This window comes from Colossoma macropomum, unplaced genomic scaffold, assembly GCF_904425465.1.
Source record: "Colossoma macropomum unplaced genomic scaffold, Colossoma_macropomum, whole genome shotgun sequence".
Lineage (NCBI taxonomy): Eukaryota > Metazoa > Chordata > Actinopteri > Characiformes > Serrasalmidae > Colossoma > Colossoma macropomum.
In genome coordinates, this window is record NW_023494806.1 from 18,746,491 (window position 1) to 18,767,706 (window position 21,216).

At 39.8% G+C, this 21,216-nt stretch overlaps 2 protein-coding genes across 2 annotated transcripts; one reads left to right on the forward strand and one right to left on the reverse strand.

Annotated features, from left to right (window-relative positions):
* Positions 1-2,617: 2,617 nt before the first annotated feature.
* Positions 2,618-16,391, reverse strand: zcchc8 (zinc finger, CCHC domain containing 8). The gene is made up of 15 exons (XM_036597925.1): positions 16,192-16,391; positions 15,081-15,123; positions 14,900-14,974; positions 14,695-14,800; positions 12,219-12,296; positions 11,986-12,089; positions 11,769-11,834; positions 11,527-11,587; positions 9,330-9,457; positions 7,702-7,844; positions 7,419-7,534; positions 5,933-6,019; positions 5,733-5,847; positions 4,258-4,718; positions 2,618-3,125 (listed from the first exon to the last, which is right to left on the reverse strand). Exons 1-15 carry the CDS (start codon positions 16,361-16,363, stop codon positions 2,730-2,732), a joined length of 2,151 nt encoding a protein of 716 aa, XP_036453818.1. The 5' UTR covers positions 16,364-16,391; the 3' UTR covers positions 2,618-2,729.
* Positions 16,392-17,020: 629 nt separating this feature from the next.
* On the forward strand, positions 17,021-20,972 carry si:ch211-110p13.9 (uncharacterized protein LOC562347 homolog). Its single transcript, XM_036597937.1, has 4 exons — positions 17,021-18,149; positions 18,256-18,385; positions 18,579-18,712; positions 19,253-20,972. The coding sequence occupies exons 1-4, from the start codon at positions 17,922-17,924 to the stop codon at positions 20,051-20,053; spliced, it is 1,293 nt and encodes a 430-aa protein (XP_036453830.1). The 5' UTR covers positions 17,021-17,921; the 3' UTR covers positions 20,054-20,972.
* The last annotated feature ends 244 nt before the right edge of the window (positions 20,973-21,216 follow it).

Consider the following 21,216-nt stretch of genomic DNA (forward strand, 5'->3'; position numbering starts at 1 on the left):
TAAAGAAAAAAATATAAACATATATATTTTTACGTTTGTTTCTTCTGAAAAATTTACGGTTCTAATTTTTTTTTAAAACCAACAGTCACAATTCACAAAATACAACGAAGAGGGCCAATATATAAAAGGGGTGCCTTATGTGTACAAAAAGATTACACTGATTAAAAGAAGACTCTTTTTTGGCAAACGGCAATGGCAAAAATAAACTTCCGGTGATACTGGCGGAGTTATGCAGGTCAAAATGTTATTTTTTCCACCTGAATTTCCACAAGCACCGCCTGATGGGCCAGCACTTCATTTTCACCCACAGTCCGGCTAAAAATAACTTAGTGTAGCGTAGGGAAACACATACAATACAAAAGCTTTTAGTTTGTAGAATTTATAGGTTATTTTAAAAAAATATTTTACTGCAAAAGTTCAGTTTAGGAGTGGCTTTGTTCATATGTTTGTTTATTAATTATTCTGATTGTACTATTTTTATTTTGCTAATAACTCACTTTGGCTTCATTGCCTTGCAAAAGCATTCAAACACTGAAAAGTCATGATATTCGTCTGGGCTACAATGACATCTATACAGATTGTTTCAGCCAGTATTTTTAGTGCAAACCAATAAGTAACTTTTCAAAGTCAAAATTATTTATTTATATTATAAATTGAACTTTAGTCATGGAATGTGTCAAATGTACATCAGCCAAGAAATATTTGGAGGCCTAATATTGCTTCTTTAGTTCTGGAATTAAGCTATGAGGCTAATGAGTCTAATAAGTAACTGAAACTACCACCACATTAGCGACCAGCAAACTGTATACCTCGTTAATAAAATACTCTGGCCAAAACGAAAAATTTAACCCCAGCTACATCTGTTGTAAACATGCTTATTCACATCCTGCAGCAGTAAACTCTAGCGCGAGATTTTCTAGTTCAAACGCTAGGACACTCCCTTCTGACATACCTTGAAGGTTATAACTGTTAAAATTATCGTTACAGTGGAGAGATCGGATTAATCAAATAAGCTAAAAGCTACCGCTAACAAAGTATCTGGCTATCTAGACAACTTACCTGAGTTTGGCTTTTCTTTCACCGAAAAAGAAAAATCACTTTCATCTGACAACCATTTTGTGCTGAATGAAGACAATCAGTTTTTTTTTTCAGTTGTTTAATGATAAAACGAGTTATACCAGCGGCCCCAACCTTGGTCTTGAAGATCTGCTTTCCTGCAGATCCTGGTTCTAACTCCAATTTGCCACACCCGCTTCATCTAATTAACTTGTTCAAAAGTCCGTGATTGGCCAAGATGCATTAGTGTGAGGAAAGCTGGATATAGCATGTTAGATGCAGTTTGGAACTAAGCTCTGACGGAACGTAGATCTCTAGGAGGAGAGTTGGTGACCACCAAGTGACACCAATACCTGAAGATCAGTGGCTAGGCTAGCAGTCAGTGGAGTGGTTGGCACCACAGGGATCCCTAGTGTTTGGATTATTTATTTACTTCATGCATCCTGGGCAGTGTAGTTAGAGAACACCGATAAACAAAATCATGAAAACAATATAAAACAAAATTAAAGAATTTAGTAAAATCAATAAGGCTAAGGATATCATGTACTACAAAACACCGTATGCCATGTCGAACACTGCTTTTAAGCCAGAATGCCTCTTTAAGTAATATCAAACAGATTGCTTGTGCGATTGCTGGATATACTGTCAGGTATAAAAATGTACAAAAGTAGCTTAAAAACAGCAGCAGCAGCAGAGGCCTGAATTTTGGACGCTGCCTTAGTAACGATGTTATGCTCACCTCACATCCGGCCCACCCATTGAACTGCTGCATTTGTTTTAAGTTCCTCGATAAGACCTTACGAACACCAAACCTGATATCAGCACCACACGTCGTTCCCCACTACGTCCTGCAGCAGCAACAAGTAGGTATCCCGTTCCAAAGCCAAGCACAATTCTGCTGTTTCCATGAACTTAAGGCAGTGAAATGCATGTTCACATACCTGCCATCTACTGCTACAGCAGTATCTAAATTGTTCAAAGAAAAGGAATATCCCTTTACAGTTATAGTAGCTTTAGCTCTGACTAAAGCTCAGCCTGTAAAGCCTGTGACGCCACTGCAGCAGTTTTTATAGTTGGAGTGTATGGGGGAGGTAGAAAGCTGCTGAAGTAACTCTGTAAGTCAAAGTTGGACATTTTATTACCAGACTCCTCTGGTCACCTGGTCAATAAACATTGAAAATAAAACCCTGAACAGGACAGAAACCATAAAATCTCATTGTAAAAAATAATTTAGAGTTAAAAGTAACTGCAAAAGTATACAATTGAGCAATGATGACAAATGATGAAACCTTTTGTGATAAACAAAACTTCCCATTAACTGTAAGTGAAAATGGCATAATGGGAACAACAATAAGACTCTTGGATAAAATAAAAAAAGCAAGAAAAACAGGAGGGATTGTTTATAAAACTGTACATACATAAAACCCTACATGTCAAATCTGAACCTTTGCTACAAAAGTTGGTGTCTGTGTAATTATAAAAACACAAAGTAAACTGACCGACCTGTGGGAAGGTGAGAAGTACTGGTAGTTGTATAAAAATTAATTTCCATGCCAAAAGAACGATGGGGAAAATTCAGACACCAATAATGTTGAAACACTGTTCCCAACAATTCCTGTGGTTCAATTCCTACAGACATACAGACCCTACTTATCCATAGAGATAATCAAAGTCTACTTCTTGTTTTTTGCCTGATTTCGAGGGGATTCTTTCAGCAACTCTCGGATCCTGAGATAAACCCCGGTTGCCTCGGCGACCTCTGTGAACTCCGGTGTGTCTTCAAATGGAATTATACCCTCAGCAAACTTACTTCGGTGTGGAACGGATGTAACTTTTGATACAGGGGGTTCCTCATTGTCCTCAGTTCCTTTGTTATCCAATGCCTGCAAGTTGGTTTCTTCGGTAACCTCAGCTAATTTATTCTCTTCAGGGTCACGATCGTTTTCCTGAGAAATCTCATCCAGAACTATGAGCTCATCCTGAGACTCCATCCCTGTGTCACTCTTGTCTTCATTAAGACTGTCCCTTACCTCGCCACTGTTGGTTTTATCTTCTTTAACATCAGTTACCTGTGGAAATAAATGTTATTATAATAATTATATCATACGTCATCTTAAAAAAGACACATTAAGACCAATCTACCTGTAGCACAAGTGAATAAAACACATAGTAACACAATCAGTTGTTTGGATGATATTCAGCAGCTTTTTGATGATCTGTCGGATTAGCATCTGAACGCTAATTTTAGCTTAGCTTACACTGCAGTGCCTTCATGACCTAAAAAAAAACGACGCAGAACTACGAAAGCAGTCGTAAATCAGCCCTTTCAGTATATTTAAAAACCCACCCTTGGATTTTTAGGAGGACTGTTGTGTCCTGCTAGCTGCACTGGTTGTGTAGGCTCTGGTTATTTCAATGGTTACGCTGGCCTGAGGTGCCAGAATGTAGCTGCTGGACTATTTAAGGTGGAACAGGAAAATTCAAACAAGAAGCTGGCGTAAAAGAAGCTGACTTCAGCTGTTGAAAGAGCTGAAGGCATGAAAAGGGATTAAATGGGTATAGTTGCTGTTTCTGTAAGACAGGTGGGTAACAACTTATTTTTGCTGTTCCACAGAATCAAGGTCATTACAGTTTTGTCCCGTTTGCTAATGTTTGTGGTTAGCATTGCAGCAGCAATTGTAGTGAAGCTTGCAAACCCACAACCTAGCTAATGTTACATTACTTCCTCTGTTGTCGTTTGTTGTCGCTGTGATGGACTGGCGACCTGTCCAGGGTGTATCCTGCCTTCCGCCCAATGACAGCTGGGATAGGCTCCAGCACCCCACCGCGACCCAGAAGGATAAGCGGTTTAGATGATGGATGTTGTCGTTTGCTCTAACGTGATATCACGGCATTTATCAGTACGTTTGCGAAGGATTTTATAGGCAAAAAAAAGTGCTTCCATGGATGTGGTGTAGAGCTTCTGAAGGAGCAATGAAGAGAGCGGTGTATTTGTTTTGCTGTTGAGAATCGCTTTGGCGCCTTTTAATGAAGATAGTATCCAGCCCTGCCCTCGGTCGGTATTGGCTATTGGCTGATGGTGCTAAAAGGTGATCGGTATCGGCCCTAAAAACACTGATGGATCCATCTCTAATCATGATTCATATTGTATATTGTGAAAATGCCTGCTGTATGTTTGCCACATCACTAATTTTTAGTCACCTGTGGTTCATCAGGTGAGGCAGGTGTGCTTAGAGGCTCACAAACATGGCTCACAGTTTTTTCCATCTTCACTTCCCCTTCTTCACCCTCCTCCATGTCAGCGTCTGGCCTAACTGATGGAGAGACACTGGATGAGCCCAAGCCAGTCTCAGAGTCACTATTAGCATTATCGGCGCTTTCAAGTGCTGCCCAAAGCAGCCTCTGCTGCTCTTCCAGCTCCTCTAAAGTCAGCCCATCCTCAGACTCCTCCCCTCCAGCTCCACCTTTACCCTGCAGAAACGGAGAGGCGTTTGTGGGAGGTGTTGGAGGAGGAGTGCCTTTAGGAAGTGGGGGTGGTGTGGGTGTGGCAGGAGGCGTTCCCAGGGGTAAAGGAGGGGGTGTACTAATGAGTGGAGAGCTAGGGGGAAGCGGTGGCTGAAACTGGAAACCATCGGACCGGGTGTGCACAGGAGTGTCCTGATCTGCAGACACACAGACACAATATTAGGTACCATCCTACATTTATACTGAGAAAAGCTTAAAGAAAAAAAAAAAAAAAAAAAACACCATCTAGTAGAAGTAAAAAACAAATACAGAAATACGTATCTATTTAGAATGAATACAGGTACTTTTGAAATAATAGGCTGAAACCTAACAGACATACTGTTGAAGTTACAGTGCTGCGCTTCCTATGGTATAGTTGTTTCAAACTGTTGCTTCTGCTAGCTGGCTTTGCTCACAAAATGCACTGTAGGATTCCAAAATCAAGAGAAACCTGTAATTGATGGAACGTTACACAACAGAAGAGAAATGTCAACTAAACAACCTAGCGCTTGTGCACAATGCAGTGAATTCCATGTGAATGATACAGCAGGTTTCGCTTAATTGCTAATGACAATTTAACTTGACTAAAGTTCATGACTACAAAGCCAAGACTTGAGTCTGACTCGCACCTCAGACTCAAAACTTGACTCGGACTGCACTTCAGACAGTCGAGACTTAACTCAGACGGGCACGTCAGACACTCAAGCCTCAACTTGGACTCACACATCAAAGATTCAACTCACATTGCCACCTCAGGGACTCAAGCCTCAACTTGGATTCAGACTAGCACTCGAAACAGGAACTCAACTTGGACAGGCAACTCAGAGACTCTAGACTCAATTTGGACTCTCGCCTCAGGGACGAGGACTGAACAGGCAACTCGGAAACTCTACTTGAACTCGCACCTCAGAGACAACACTTTGAGAAAGGTGACTTGTGAACATCTCTGGCTGTTGCTAATGTTAATAACTTAAAACTAGCCCAGTAGCTGAATGTGAAAAGTTCTGTAGAGCATTACTGGGTCAGCTGAGGCGGAAAGGGGAGTGGGGGGGGGGAAAGAGATCCATACTGTTCAGTACAAATCATGAAACAAAGCAATGCTTTGTCATGTCAATGAAAGGAAGTTGCAGAAACACTTTAAAATCTGTTTACACAGGAAATAAGCCCTCTACCTGAATCCGTGTCCATGTCTGAGCTCCTGTGGACATCAGAATTAGACCTCCGCTTCTTTGTGTGCTGTGGAGTTGATTCTGGCTCATGACACCTTTTGCTGCATTTGGACCCAGGCTGTTAACACACAAAAGGTTTAAGGTTCACTCAAAGACCCATGAAAATGCATTAAAAGAGATGAAAAATGTAGGAGGTATTTTACCGCTGGATACATATTAGACAAATGAGCAGCAAAAGTTTGCTTCCAGTGTTGAGGCTGCATTGGGATGGAACCAAAAGACCTGTAATCCTGTAAATAAAGAAAAAAGACACGGGAAAAACTCGAGCTAAGTATTGAGTGGCACATGTAATTCTACATTGCCAAAAAACTATTTACTGAATTAGAACAAATTTCTAAATTGATTAAATGTATAAATATTTAGAACACCACACTAAGCATAGTATGTGAAACACAGCTTCTTGTATCCAGTTAAGGAAATGTTGGGTTTGCATACGTTAGGTCAACCTTAATTCCTTGCCATCTATGGAGACAATGCAATTTAAGAAAAAGGATTAATCCATGGCAACATTTAAGAGGCAATTCCGAACCTGATATAGGTTTAAAATAGGGTTGTCAAATTTAAAAAAATAATCATAGTGAATCACATCCGTTTGTGTAATTAACCGTAATAAATCACATTTTGAAACATTTTTCAATTTGAAAGCAGAGAATTTTGTTAAGGCTGAGGGGACAAAAGCTATACGACTGGACAAAAGCCGTTTCCAATTTTCACAATTCTTTTTTGTAATTACTAATAACATGTTAACTGACATGCATACATACATACATACATATGAGCCAGAGTTTGTTGACATGGAATAACCCAAAAGTCAAATGCATCATAAGTTATTTTGATTGGTTCGCTGCTTTTCAGCAAAGGCAGCAAATATTGTATCATAAAAATATATATAAATTAGGGCTGGGACCACTTGTAGATAATTATCAATAACAGCCATGAAACTGATAAGCAGAATTTGACTTTTTTTTTGTTCTTTCCATTTTGATTGCTTGTTCAGTGCTCCAATTCACAACCTGAAACTCCAATCTTGGTTTTACTTCATTTACACATGGAGCAATGAGCTGCCCTGCAAGTGACTCATACTAGCAAAGTATACAAAGAAAATGTTAGTTTAACGTTTAGTTTTTGTGAGGGTTTTTTTTAACGCTGAGGGTTTAAAAAGGCTGAACTGTCTCACAGCTAAAGCTCTGCAGCAGCACTCTAACTGTGGCAGAGTTTGAGACTCTACTTCACCTTGAAGCTCCAAACTTTAAAATGAGCGAACAAACCACAATCATCCCTGAGCTCTGATGTGGAAGACGGCACAAGACTTAATGTGAACATTTTCAAAACTTGCCTTTTGTTTTGAATAGTTTTTTTTGAGTTGTCTGTGAAACTTGGACTTTGTGTGAAAAGGCTGTATGACTTTGCCGGCCTGTCTGGCCCAAGTCAAACCTAGATATTCTTGAATGTTACTGTAAAATACCTGTGGTTTTCAATAATGCAAAAATCTTTTATTGCAAAATATAATTCATTATTTTTAAAAATTGCTCAGTGTCCCAGCCCTAACATAAATAAAACATATTAAAGAAAAAGTGAAAAAAAATGTAAAAGCAGACAATTTCCTGCCCAACACCACTATACACTTACATCCCTAATGTTGGAAGGTGCAGAAACATTGAAACCAGGGAAATCCACTAGCTTAGAGACATCATAGGATATTTTTTGGTTACGGCCATTGATGTCTTCCTCGCCATCACCTGATGCTTTGAAAAGAAAAGTTTTGCAAAAGCTTTCACAATGTTATAAAGCTTGTGTTATGAGGTAGCATTTTGTAAAACATTCACCAAAATGCTCAGCATTTTAAGAAGCTGAGGAAAAAAGTGACAACTCTAAAAAAAGCACTTACTGATGTCTTTTCAGAAGAACTTACTTTTACCGTCGTAGAGTGTCAGGCCTGAGTGCTCCATCTCTGCTTCCTTTAGCCAGCCTGGCGGGTAGCCCAGTTCCCTCATCCGATAAATGAATGGTGGAAGCGTGTTAGTAACAATGCCAAGGGCGTCCAGGAGCTCCTTACTGTACAGGACAATGCGAGAAAACCAGCAAAGTGAGACTCAAAGTCATGACTGAAGTGACTTGTCGTTTAATCGACATTTCTTGGCTTGGATAAAAAGATGATCATGCCCACTGATCCTGGTAAGTTGGGTGATTCCTGGCCAAAATAGCAGTAACTCGATAGACTTTGGCAAATATTTAGCAAATCTTATGCTGCTCATTTAGTAAACAGTACAGGCTCTGAACCCCTGCCATTCTAAAAAATATATACCCTCACTGGCCATTTTATTAGAAACACCTTTATCTGCTCAGTTATTTATTTATCTGATCAGCCAATCATGTGGCAACATTATACATACACCAAACATCAGAAAAGAAAAATGTGATCTGAGTAACTTTGGTCTGTCATGTTTGTTGGTGCTGGCCAGGGTGGTCTGAATATTTATGAATTAGTTGATCTACAGGGATTTTCAAGCATAAGTCTCAGAAGTTTAAACAGAATGGTGCAAAAAACCATTGAGCATTGCCAATGAGTATCAGTTCTGTGGACAGAAAAGCCTTGCTGAGAGAGATCAGGTTCAGATCAGAGGATCCAGTGGATAGGAATGCTACAGTTAAACCTGAATAACCACACTTTCCAACAGTTGTGATCAAAAAAAGCATCTCTAAATGAAGAGCACGCCGAACCTTGAGACGAATCAAGAGCAAGAATCCAAGCATTCTGATGTGACATGCACACGGGAGGGTCAGAATTTGGCGTAAACAGCATGAATCCATAGACCTAACCTGCCTTGTATTAGCAGTTCAAGCTAATACCAGTCAAGCATTGTATGAATACCACTGTATATCTGTGTATTGTTGCTGACCATGCGCCTCCCTTTAAGGCCACAATTTATCCATTTTCTAATGGGTACTTCAAACATGATAATGTGCCTTGTCACAAAGCACACATCTCAAACTGGTTCCATGGACATAAGACTAAGTTAAGATGTACTTCAGGGGCTTCCCCAGAAATCAGATTTGAATTTAGTAGAGTACCTTTGGGATGTGGAAGAACGAGAGATGTGCAGCATGAAAGTGCAGCTGCGAAGCCTGTAGCAATTACATGATGCAATCATCTGAACATGGACCACAATCTATAAGAAATGTTTCCAGCACCTTGTCAAATCTATGCCATACAGAATTCAGGCTGTTCTGAGAGCAGAACAGCCTGTATTAGAATGTATTTGTATTAGAATAAGCCTTGTAACTTTAACACTTTGAATATCTGTCTTCAGAGGTCATTACTGAAGAGGTATGAAACATACTTTGGAAGGAAATTGATATAAGAATACCAACAGCTTTTGGAACAAGTCAAACATACTTGAAAGACAAATTAAAACAATAGCAATCTTAAATGAACCAAAAATTATTTAATTATTTTTGGTGATGGTTCTTTTTCATGCTGTAGAGACATAGAGCCTGGTGAAATGTGTGAAAAGTGTTAGTGTTAGTAAGAAACCTGACCTCACTACTCCTGGCTTGTACTTGGCAAACCTCTCCTCCACCTCCTCTTCATGGTAGCGCTGGTTACTCTGATAGTTGCCCTGCGCAAACTCCTTTCTCTTCTCACTGATGCGTGCCATGTCTTTGGGCTGGAAAAGTGACAATGGATTACACTTCCTCAGTTGCAGATAGGTATAGGGAGATTCACTCAAAAGATGCCCTGAATAATCTGTTGTAGCTCCCGTTAGGATGAAGCATCTGAACCAAAAAAAATCAGCTACATACTTTTGACGTATGTGTAAACGATTGAATTACATGCAATGCTGGAAGTGATCTCTGCGAGTAATTTTCTGCCAGATACATGAATGGGTACAGGGGTCTACACCCGGAAGTTGCAAACAGAGGTTAAATGTTGCGACGGCTGTCCGCCGCCTACCTCATCGCTCTGAATGGAATGTTGTTTCATTCAGAATTCTTCGTCCTAGAGAGAGTTACTACAGAATATTCGGGGCCTCTTTCGAGTGAAACTCCGTGGATTATCCACAAGAAACAATTTAGCAGCATTTGATCATCCGGATAATATTTACTTTTTTACTTTAAGGGAAACTCTTATACCTTTTCCTTGTGTTCTACATTTTCTCCACCCTGAGGTCCATTTATAATCTATGTGTTGTGCCATCCTTGGCAGCACCAATTGCAATGAAACATTTGTGCTAACTTCCGATGAGTCTTTTACCTCGCTGTGGAGGAATTCTGCCCCACTCCTCTTTGCAGAATTGTTTTAATTCGGCTACACTAGAAGATGTGAGCATGAACTGCCCGTTTAAGATTTTGCCACAGCATCTCAATGGGACTGAAGTCAGAACTTCTAATGGTGAAATGCACTGTCAGCTTTACACCACACGTAATGGGACCCAGGTCTCCGAAGTGTTTCATTTTGCACTCATCAGTCTACAGAGCATTAACCCACAAGTCTTGGGGGTCCTCTAGATGTTTTTTGGCAATCATGAGACAAGGCTTTGTGTTTTTTTTGGTCAGCAGTGGTTTGTGCCTTTCAACTCTTCAATGGATGTAATTATTGCCCAGTGTCTCTCATTGTGGAATCGTGTACATTGACCTTAACTGAGGCAAGTCAGGCCTGCACTTTTTTAGATGTTCGTCTGGGTTCTTTTGTGACTCCCTGGATGAGTCCTCGATGTGCTCTTGATGAAATTCTGGTAGGTCGGCCTCTCTTGGAATGTTCACCACTGTTCCAGGTTTTCTCCATTTGTGGATAATGGCTCTCACTGTGGTTTGCTCAAGTCCCAGAGCCTTAGAAATGGCTTTGTAACCCTTTCCAGACTGGTAGATTTCAATGACTGTTTCTCATCTATATATGAATCTATTTATAATGTGGCATCATGTGCTGTTTTTTGAGACCTTCTAGCCTGCTTTACGTTGCCAGACAGGTTTTATTTAAGTGACGTTTAGATTCAACAGGTCTGGCAGTAATCATGCCTGAGTGTGGCTAGTGAAATAAAATCCAACAGTCAAGTGAATTTAAAACTGGTTGATTTAGTAACTAAGGGGGCAATTACATTTCCACACAGGGCCAGGAAAGGCTGAACAGCATTTTTCCTTCAATGAATGAAATCGTTTAAAAACATTTTGCATTTACTTGGGTTATTTGTTTAACCTTTGTTTTAAGAATAATCTGATGATCTGAAACATACAAATATGCACAAATAGATTTGGAAGGGGTAAATCCTAATCAATTCAGAAGGGGTAAATACTTCTTCACAGCACTGTGTCAACAACCTCCAGAAAACGGAGCCAACTTCTCTGGGCTAAAGCTCATTTGAGATGGACCAAAGCAAAGCAGAAACGTGTGCAGTGGTATGAAGAGCGCATCTATCAAAATGTTGTGTTCTACAGGCCTTAGACGACAAAGGACCATCTTGCTGTCAACACAAAGTTCAAAAGCCATCCTGCATGTTTCAGCAAGACCGAGACAATCCAAAATGGTAAAAGAGTGCAGGTGCAAGACTGGCCTGCCTGCAGTCCAGACTTGTCTCCCTTTGAAAATGTGTGGCGCACTAGAAAGTGCAACACATGGCAACAGAGACCCTGGACTGTTGAGCAGCTGAAGTGCTGCCTCAAGCAAGAATGGGAAAAGATTTCACTACAACAATCTAATAACTTTCAAATAATAACACTAATAATTTTCAAAACAACTAACCTTTGGACAGTCTCGCAATTGATGGTCCTCACCACCACAGTTAAAACAGCACGGTTTAGGCCTGAAAAAGATGTTACAATTCAACAACATGTAATATATGCACAATTATACACAAACAGAGCACAAACTGTATTCCTTGTAATTTACACTTCAGGTTTTCTTGAAAACACCAGTGAATAATGAAATTATCTTCACATTTCTCAGTGAAACGATAAACTGTTTAAGTCAACTGCATTGCATACCTTTTCTCCTTTATCTGCATCTCTTGCCCCTCTAAACCAACTACCTGCCCAAAAACTTGCTGAAACCTTTGCAGACGTGATTCAGGAAGGGTAAGCGTGTTAGACATATACAAATTTGAGATATGTAGCTAATAACAGTATCATACACAACAAGAACGAGAAAAAATGTCAATAATCAAATAATTACAAGTGTCTGCAAATTTGAGCTTAAGGATACTTGGGTATCTCCCATCCTTCTGTCAGCTGAGGGTTTTCATTGAGAAGAGGCTGGCCCAGTTTATCAAGGCAGAAGCTGGTGAAGTATAACACACTCCCCACCATCTATAAAACAAGGTGGGGGGACACACACATCTGAGCTTTGAGGTCTACTCATTATTTGTTTACAAGAAAATATGGTTATAAGGGAACAGGACTGTAACATTTGTGGCATAATTAGTTAGAAATACCCACAGTAAAAGCGTCTTTAATCTGTTTTCCAGTTGAAGAACCATTTGTTTTCTGGATCTCCTCCATGACAAAACTTGAGTTCTGCATGAAAACAGAATATGAAAATCTCAGGACATTACATGCACAGATGAATCTTAATGGAATAAATTACTATCAAAAAATCTCTTACATCAAATTTCTTAGACATATTTGATGTCTGAAGATTGCTTCTTTAGTATTGCATTGAAGGCTACAAAGCTAAAGTAGCTAACAAGTAATGAAACTTATACCCTACCAATCAGCATCCTGCAAACTGCATGCTGCAATCATCTCTCACCTGCATTAAACCATGAGGAGTTAAAGCTGCATTATGTAAGATTTTTTTTGTTGAAAAAAGTAGCATTACCGAGTCAGGAGGAAAATGGCATCTGTGGCTCTGCTGTGAGTCTCCCTGTAAAGTCTGGGTCAGATTTTGAGGGAGTTTTTCAGACCACATCATACTTTATGTATTAACATCACGCACCGGCTCAAAAAGAAGGTCTGACTTGATGTTTAGCTCTCAAATGCAAAATCAACATAATACTGATGAAGACTTGATGACTATAGTAGATAATTGATTTCTCACTTCACTCGGAAGACATGTCCGTCTCCAAGTTTTGACAGTTCTCTTTCAACACACAATACTTTTTCAACACACCTGCAAACTGGGAGAGGGCCCGAAGCACAACCAACAAACTTACAAAAATTACCAGAGAGGTCTCCAAGTCACTAAATCTTACATAGTGCAGCTTTAAAAAATCTTAAAAACTACACTCAGCCTGCAAGGGAAAGCCCACATCTGATTTACTGCCCAAATTTGTTGTTTGGTTCACAATTTGTATTTTTTTCTTTTAAGAAAAAAATTCACCCCAATTCAGTCATTACTAATTACCCCCAGTAACTAGGTCATGCCCACTCACACAATGCTACTAAGCTAGGAGGGTGAAGGCTAGTGCTTCCATCCAGACATGTGATGCCAGCTGCCCACATCTTTTCAAACTGTCGCTAAAGCAAAATCATTGGACAACACCACACTCGGAGAAGAACTATTAACTTCCAATTCTTCTATGTCAATCGGATGCCTATGTTGGCATTGTGCTGAGTGACGGGGGGGAGACGGAGGACCGTCCTGCCCACTAGGGCTGTATATTAACATAAAATGTGATGTTTGATGAAACTGTCAGACAGCACAATAACAACATGAGAAGTGATAATTAATAATAATAATAATAATAATAATTAATTTTTTTAATTTAACACATACATGGACTTTTGATATAGAAACAGAAATCTAATCTACTTTACCTTATTAACAAAATACAGAATTGCAAAAGCACCGTTCAATATTGTACAAAATAAAAATAAATACTAACAGCTACTTACATCAGAATTGCAAGCACATTTTTTGTGTACTGAAAGGCTGATAAACAGTCAGCATTAACTCAACATCTTTTCCTATAAAAGCTACAAAACGTAAATGTATTTAAATTTTATAAAGGCACACAAGAATTAATACATTTATGTATGTATTATTTATGTATTTGTTTGTACTTTTGCTTAGTTATTAAACATGTTTGCTATGACAGTAACCATTATTGCCTTGCACACCTAGAACACAATACTGGTTGTGAGAATGATCCTAATGTTTGATGTGTTTTACAGGTTTCTAGTCCAGGACTAAATAGTTTTTGAGCTCTGCACGTTATGTGAAAGTCATTTCACAATAACGATAAAAACACGATTTATCCTACGGCCCTACTGCCCACCGAAAGAGAGCGATGCAGATTATTTATACACTTTGACTCCTGGCTACAGATAGCTGAGGCTTCACCAGGGATCAAACTTGTGACCTCCAGATGATAATGCCAACAATTAGACAGGAACCCCACAATATCTTTTTTTAACGTGTAAGATATCCTATACCTGACATCCGGGCAGATCATGCTCATAAACTGACCCACATGTGCAAAAGAACACTATCCACTCAGCACACTCATTCAACAAATACAGCTGTCCTCTATATTTCCTTAAGATTAAAAGACTCCTTTCACATAATGTCAAAATCAGCTTTGTGCTTTTGAACTGCTACTTGTAACTTGTTTTAAATTGTACTTGTAGGACAAACAGCATGGGAACAAACCAAGCTAATCAAAGTTTACAGAAAAGTGTAAAGAAATGGTGAATTTCTATGTAAAGCTCCTCTGACTCCATTGCTTCTTTCTTTTTCCAAACTATCCTTGACCTAAAATGCTGTAATGTACAAATTGATTTCAAAGCGTCAAGAACATTGATTTCTTGGTTAAAAAAATTTGGGTGTCACTCCATTAAAAAAAAAAACAAAACAAAAAAAACAAACAAACAAAAGCATTCATTTTAGATGTGAAGCCTATTTTAATGTCTAAAAATAAAGGGCAAAGTATCTTTCACACCTGACCCACAGTCAAAACATGCATCACGCTACCTGTGGGTTGACCTGTAAAGCAGAGCCCTGTTTGTCATTGTTCTGTTCTTGCTGGTGTTTCTCAAAGAGACTAAAGATGTAATCTTCAATTTCTTGTCGATGCTCCCTGGATGGACAGGAACACAAAGTATTTAGACGTATAACAATGCTGAAAATAAAGCACTGTCAAAGCAAGATATCAATATTTAGAACAATCAACACCTACTTTGAGATGCTGTTGTTTCCAAAAAGAATTTGGCAGAGGGGTCCGTCAACTTTTGAATTTACAACAATGATACCTCTGCAATAAAGTCAAGTAAGGGTACATTAAACCATACATTAATTGTTGTAGACAACAAGGCAACTATAACAACACTGCCAAAAAGTGTAATTGCAAGCTAACTTACGTAGGCCGACTCAAAAACTTTAACTTTCTCCTCAGCTCCTCATGTGAACTAGTTGTTAAGGGGCAGAAAAAATAATTTGAGTGCTGTGCCTATGGGTACAAAGGGTTAGCGTCAATTTAAGGCTTAAGACTGTTTATCAGACAGTCCTGGCAGTTTAGCCAGGAATGTGTATCAGACTTATACAACACCCTGCCATGATGTATTGTTTCTTTTTGTTAGTTGCAACATTAGGGAGAGATTTTAGAGGACTATGAATAAAGTTGTTATTAGTAGGAAAACGGTCCATGGACCCAAGCCTGCCAACCACTCTAGTGTTGCGGACACACAGTAAAACATACGACCCTGCATTTCAAGTCGATTCCTTTGGAAAACATGAAAAGTTCTCTGTCAGGTCAGAATGTCTAGGCGGGATCTCTCTAGCTATATAACCCTACACATTAAAATTAGCTGAACGAAGTGGTGCCATTCTTTTACAAATAGTCACCAACGTAACAAAAATGTGTCTAGCTACGTCAAAAACAGTGAGGAACGCCAAACCCGAGGTATCCATAACACCACTGTAGTCGAAGTTCTGGGGAAAGTGAAAGCAGAAATCAACTGAAAAAAAACTTTATACTACAACAAAACACATGTGGTATCCATATCTGCAACTGGACTGTAGTCAACTGACTGGCTACTATTTAGCGTAGTACGATAGTTCACTGAGCAGGAACCGAGCTGTGCTGCTTGAGTAACATTACCTAGCTAGATTGTTAACCTAACGTTAAGTTCATTTATGACCAACCACAGCAAATGACTCTAAAGCTATGATGTGATAAAGCAATAAAATAAAGTATAACCAATAGCTATCTAGCAGCATGGGGCTTTCTGATCTGAACGCTAGTCAGAGCACGAAGCTTAAGTTAGCGAGCTTTTTATTCGAATTATCCATTCCACGGAAAAAAAACGGAAAAGGTTAAATGAAGAGGCGCAAGACTGTAACTGTCGAGCCATTTAAGGTGGAACGGAGCAATCGAATAAAAAGCAGGCGAATAGGAGGCTAACTTGAGCTTCGCAGCTAGTTAGCGTTAGCTAACCTAGCGTTTCTTTAATACAGCTGTGTAAAGGATATTCTCCGCTTTCAGACGGTCTACAGTCTCCTCGCACTCCTCTAATCTTTCGCGGAGCTCACAGAGAACACCCGGCGCTTCCTCTTCATCGTCTGTAAACCTAATGTGTTTAGGAATCGGTGGGTCTGCATCTAGCTGCTCGAACAGCTCACTGTCCCCGAAATCAACCTCCATGTTCGCTCTTGTTTGGCGGAGAGTTGAATACGACAGGTGATACGAAGGCCGGCGACCGCGCTGATTGGCCGCGATGACGCTCACGACACACAGACGTAACTGGCTCCCTACATGTAGTGCACGTATTAGGGAGTAGGGAGCACCGCACTTACATTGGGGTGCGTCCGAATAGTTAAATGAAACTTACTTTCCTATCTCTTTTGCTTGATTTCTGGCCTATCATTAAGTATTTGTGGTTTTCTTTAGGTGTACATTCATGTCACATATTTCAGAACTTGTAAAAAGCGCTCAGCCATCGTGTATCATGTGAGACAAGCAGTTGCCAAGGTTCTCACAATGTTAATGTCCTTCCCTAATATTTCCAAAACAGCGCGATAGGACGATCGATCGTAGTTCATCTAGTGTGCGTTGTACACTGTACTTTTGCACATTTGAGAAACAGGACACTTAAAAGTGCAATGGAAAACACGAATGTGTACACAAAACCCCGAATGTGAAAGTGGGACAGGCGGTTAGCCTGATCTGTAGCATATGGCCTCACTAAACATACTGACAGACCCGACTAGCATGTGGATCTGCATGATTAGCAGATCAGACAAAATCAAGGCACGCACGACAGAAACTGAGGTTTTATTCGATTATTGGGACGCAGCCTGAGTGCAGTGTGGGGCAGTGGTCTCCAACCCTGGTGCTGGAGAGCTACCTTATCGCTGAGCTTAGTTTCAACCACAATTTACAACACCTGGACCTCTTCCCAAGGCCCTGATTGGCTGGATCAGCTGGACGTATTAAAGTTAAGTAAGAAGCGGGGCAGCTTATTGGATACAGGTTGGAACTGAACTCTGTAGGAAGGTGGCTCTCCAGGACCAGGGTTGGAGACCACTGTAGTAGGGCAGTACACAACCCTGTCCGAGAACCCCTGCCCTGCATACTGAGATGTCTTCTCTGTTGTAAGAACGTTAGACGACAAATGGGACAAATTCACAATTAGTATTAGTACTATGTTAAGGACAGCCCAAAATGTTCTACCTCCAGGGGGCGATAACACGACTTTCACCATTCAATCACGCTTCCCAAGAAGAAACAGCGGCGCATGCGCCGTTCTTATTCGACAGTTCGGCTGTGATACAGCAGATAAAATATACGCACTTTGTTCATTCTCTTTAGTTGACTTCAGCAAAGACGGGGGGGACAAAATAATAGACAAATTCATCAACATGAAATGGTAATCTTGATCGCCAGATGTAAACGCCATTTTCCTTTTTTAGGATATTTTGGAGTGCAGAATGTGAAGGATTGATAGATGCTTTCTTCTTTTGAAGTAGGACTTCAACAAGTAGAACTTGATTTTTTTCCTCTTGAAGAAGCAGAACTGAAGACATTTTTCTAGATGGACAGTCCGATATACTACCACACATAGGTCAGCTGTTGTTCTCAGGGATGAGAGGGTGTCTTAGTAATATTTGATAATAATATATTGTTGGGCTTCACTATTCTGTCCATCCCCTGCATTTGTTTGCATATGTAGACCAGCTGTGGTTCCTCAAAAAATGAATGAATGCAATGCCTGAAAGGATACACAGACAACGGTTTGGCTAAACACTTAAAGGACTTGTCCAAACCTCGTCATTTCTGCGAGAGTGTAGAATTAAGGACTGAACTCATGACTACTGAGAGTGTCTCAGTCATTGACTTACCACACTGGGAAAGTGGAAAAAGGAGGATTCGGTTCTTATATCTAGCTGGAAACAACTCCTTTAAAGTTACCAAACAGAATGCTAATGAGGTAAGTGAACACTGTCAGGCTACTTTTTAAATATCGCATGAAATAAGAGTAAAATGGAAGGTGTCCTGTCACCAAATGTAACCAACTGATGCTTTACTTTTTAAAGGAGCAGATGATTCCTCTTTTCCTTGGAGCCGATCTCTTTTCTAACACAGATGTCCGCACTGAGAACCATCCTAGATACCATGCAAAATTTGCCAAAAGGGGACTGGCAGCAAAACTGGTTTTCTCCTCTGGTATTTAGCCTGTTTTTAACTAAATCAATCATGCCCAACCCAAATCTACAACACTGCAGAGTTTGGTTTCGAAGAGCAGAGCAGGGCAGGGCAAGTCTGATCTAGACAAATGTCTGAGCAAATACAAATTGCATGAACTACCAGTTAAATGTGGAAATAAGTGGATGGTCTTTTGTCCCTTTTATTATTCTAGCCTTCAGGTTCCAAGGCATTCGACTTCCTTGCTCCAGTAATGGCTTGTGGTTCTATTGCATTCATGGTGTTTTCCGGGTGGCCTTTGAGCTCTTCAGTAAACAAGAGCAGCTCTCAGTCTTGGAGTCATTTCAGGTGCTGTATACTTTTCACTACTGTATAATGCAGTGGTTCTCAAGCCAATCATCAGAGACCCCTAGATGGTGCATGTTTTAGCTCTGTCTTTATGCGTTAGCAATTGAAATCAAGCAAAAATGTGGACTGTTTGAGGGTCCCTGAAGATCAGTTTGAGAACCAAAGGTATAGTGTAATTACTCAATTTAAGCTCTGTCACACTGTATACACAATAATATTAATATGACAAATTTGTGTATTGATTAGTGCTTAAACTCTGGTCTGTATCTGAGCAAATACAATACAGTTTGGTGATTTCCTTGCTCGAACACAACTGATTCAATGCACCTGTTGATTGCCATTTTCAGTAGGTGTTTTGTGAGTAGAGCAGTTGCTAAAATCATTTACATTTTTGTCAAGGGAGTTTATGATCCACACCAGAACATATAAAAATCACTCATGTCTCATAGCGTAAGAAGGCACAAGAGTGCATTTTAACTATTCAAATAGTTTATTGGGAACCTTTTATTGATGTTTTTCTCTGAATGTGTCATTTTTCAGGATCTCTGGAAGTCCCGAATCAACGATGAGCAATTAAACATGGTTTACAACCTGCATGTCCAACTGCCAACAACTTCCAGCTACCATAGTGACGAAGAGATATCACATGGACATACTTCTAGTAATATCTCTGCACCTGCCCCTGTCCATTCAGAACCTCAGGAAGTAGAAGAAGACTTTGCCATCTCCCAGCCGGTGTCTGGTCTACCAGAAGAGTCGTCATCCGTGGACCATGACTACTGCTCCTTATCAGAGCAGGTGGAGTTTAAGCAGTCTAGTCTGCTAGCTGAGAAACTCTGCATTATAGGAGACAAGTTAAAGGCCATCATTACAATGGATGTGAGTCAAGAGGAAACCATCTTGAAGCTTCTAGATTATGCTGAATATTGGATTAGTGGAGGGCAGGACGAGGAAAGGTTGACAGATGCTGTGATGGCTTTACTTCGGACTCATTCACAAGGGTACTCAATCTACTCCAGTCTTCTGCTGCAAGCTCTGGCTGGCTGGCTGGGTCAGAAGTTTCATTCAGCCAACAGCAGCATAAGCCAGCAGGTAGAAAGCTTCAAGATGCGACACATTGAACACATTACAGACTTGCCTCCTGCTGAGGAACTTGCCACAGAACTCTTCCCCGAGGCAATGCGGAACCTGCTGATAAACTGGATGGGTCTGGGTGAAGAGGCAGCCACATGGAAAAGACTCAGTGAATATCCTATTGTACTGCTTATACTGGAATTTGCCAACCATAATCTCATCACAGGAGTGGCCCATGTACTATATTCCAGTCTCATAAGCAGGTAGAGAGGTATTACATCAAACATGTGGTTCAACCAAGAATCAAATCACAGGTTTATCCCGAATTGTAGTGAATTGCCCAAGACGCGTTTCATTTTTCTTTAATTTTCCAAAAAGGCTGAAGTAGCTAACAAGCAATGGGAGCTTTTTCATGAAATCTACTTCTAAATAATCACTGCATCAAGTGAACAGTGAAAGACACTTTTCTTTTACAACATTTCTGCGTAATTCAGTGATTGAGATGTAAGCAGTCATTCAGAGTGGTTTGATGTGAAATAGTGCCAACGCACATTTCAATACAGTGGTGGTGATCGGAACCAAGGGTCACAATGTTCACAGTGCAAACTTTTATAAAATAAAATATAAAGCCATTTTATTTGCTATCCAAAACCACCAGTTAACTTGCATGTCTTTTAAATTTTGATAATGGAAAAACAGTGATAAATCCAAGTTTGGGTATGCTTTGCATCACAGCACCTCTTGGCTATGATTTAATTTTAAGAAATACATTTTAGACCAAAACCTTATCTATTGTAAAACAATCTCAGATATCAGGCAATAGATTTTAAACCATTTCATGTAGTAACTTTGTGTGCATTCAACATTTTAGACATCTGGTTCCTGTCACCACTGGTGTGAACAATTCTGACTTGGCAAGTTCCTCTAGAACGGAGCTTTTCACAACTCTTCAAACCACTCTTCATGAGTTTTCACTACTGAATTATGCAGAAATTTTGAAAAATGGGTGGAATTCTCCTTACAGTGATCTCAGACAGACTATAAAAATTGACAAGCATCTAGTTTGGCATGGGTGGTTATGTATTGTTATTGAGATATTAAGAAGTTGTCCCACAATAGGCTATTCTGTGCATATCAGATATCGTCAGTGATTAAAGAAAAACATGATTAAAAAGGCCAAATTATGCTCTGTTGTCAGTTTATTTTATTCATTGTTCATAGACGTATCTTGATGTTACTTTTGTCATCACTCAGTCCAGTCTGGAAGGGGTCAAATGTGTAATATTCAGAGACTGACATGACATTCATGTACATGCAGTCGTATCCTTCTTGTGTAATTCTGTAACTTTTTAAGCATCGGGATACAACCGAAGAACAATTGACAACTTTTTCAAAACTACTTCAACTGATTTTTAAGATTACTAGTCAGA

Coding starts and splice junctions, on each gene's coding strand:
- zcchc8 (XM_036597925.1), bottom strand. CDS start 16,363: ATGGAGGTTGATTTCGGGGACAGTGAGCTGTTCGAGCAGCTAGATGCA. Junction 14,801..14,899: donor GGAAACAACAGCATCTCAAA/GTAGGTGTTGAT, acceptor CTGTCCATCCAG/GGAGCATCGACAAGAAATTG. Junction 12,297..14,694: donor CTTTACAGGTCAACCCACAG/GTAGCGTGATGC, acceptor GTTTTCATGCAG/AACTCAAGTTTTGTCATGGA.
- si:ch211-110p13.9 (XM_036597937.1), top strand. CDS start 17,922: ATGCAATGCCTGAAAGGATACACAGACAACGGTTTGGCTAAACACTTA. Junction 18,386..18,578: donor AAAACTGGTTTTCTCCTCTG/GTATTTAGCCTG, acceptor TTATTATTCTAG/CCTTCAGGTTCCAAGGCATT. Junction 18,713..19,252: donor CAGTCTTGGAGTCATTTCAG/GTGCTGTATACT, acceptor GTCATTTTTCAG/GATCTCTGGAAGTCCCGAAT.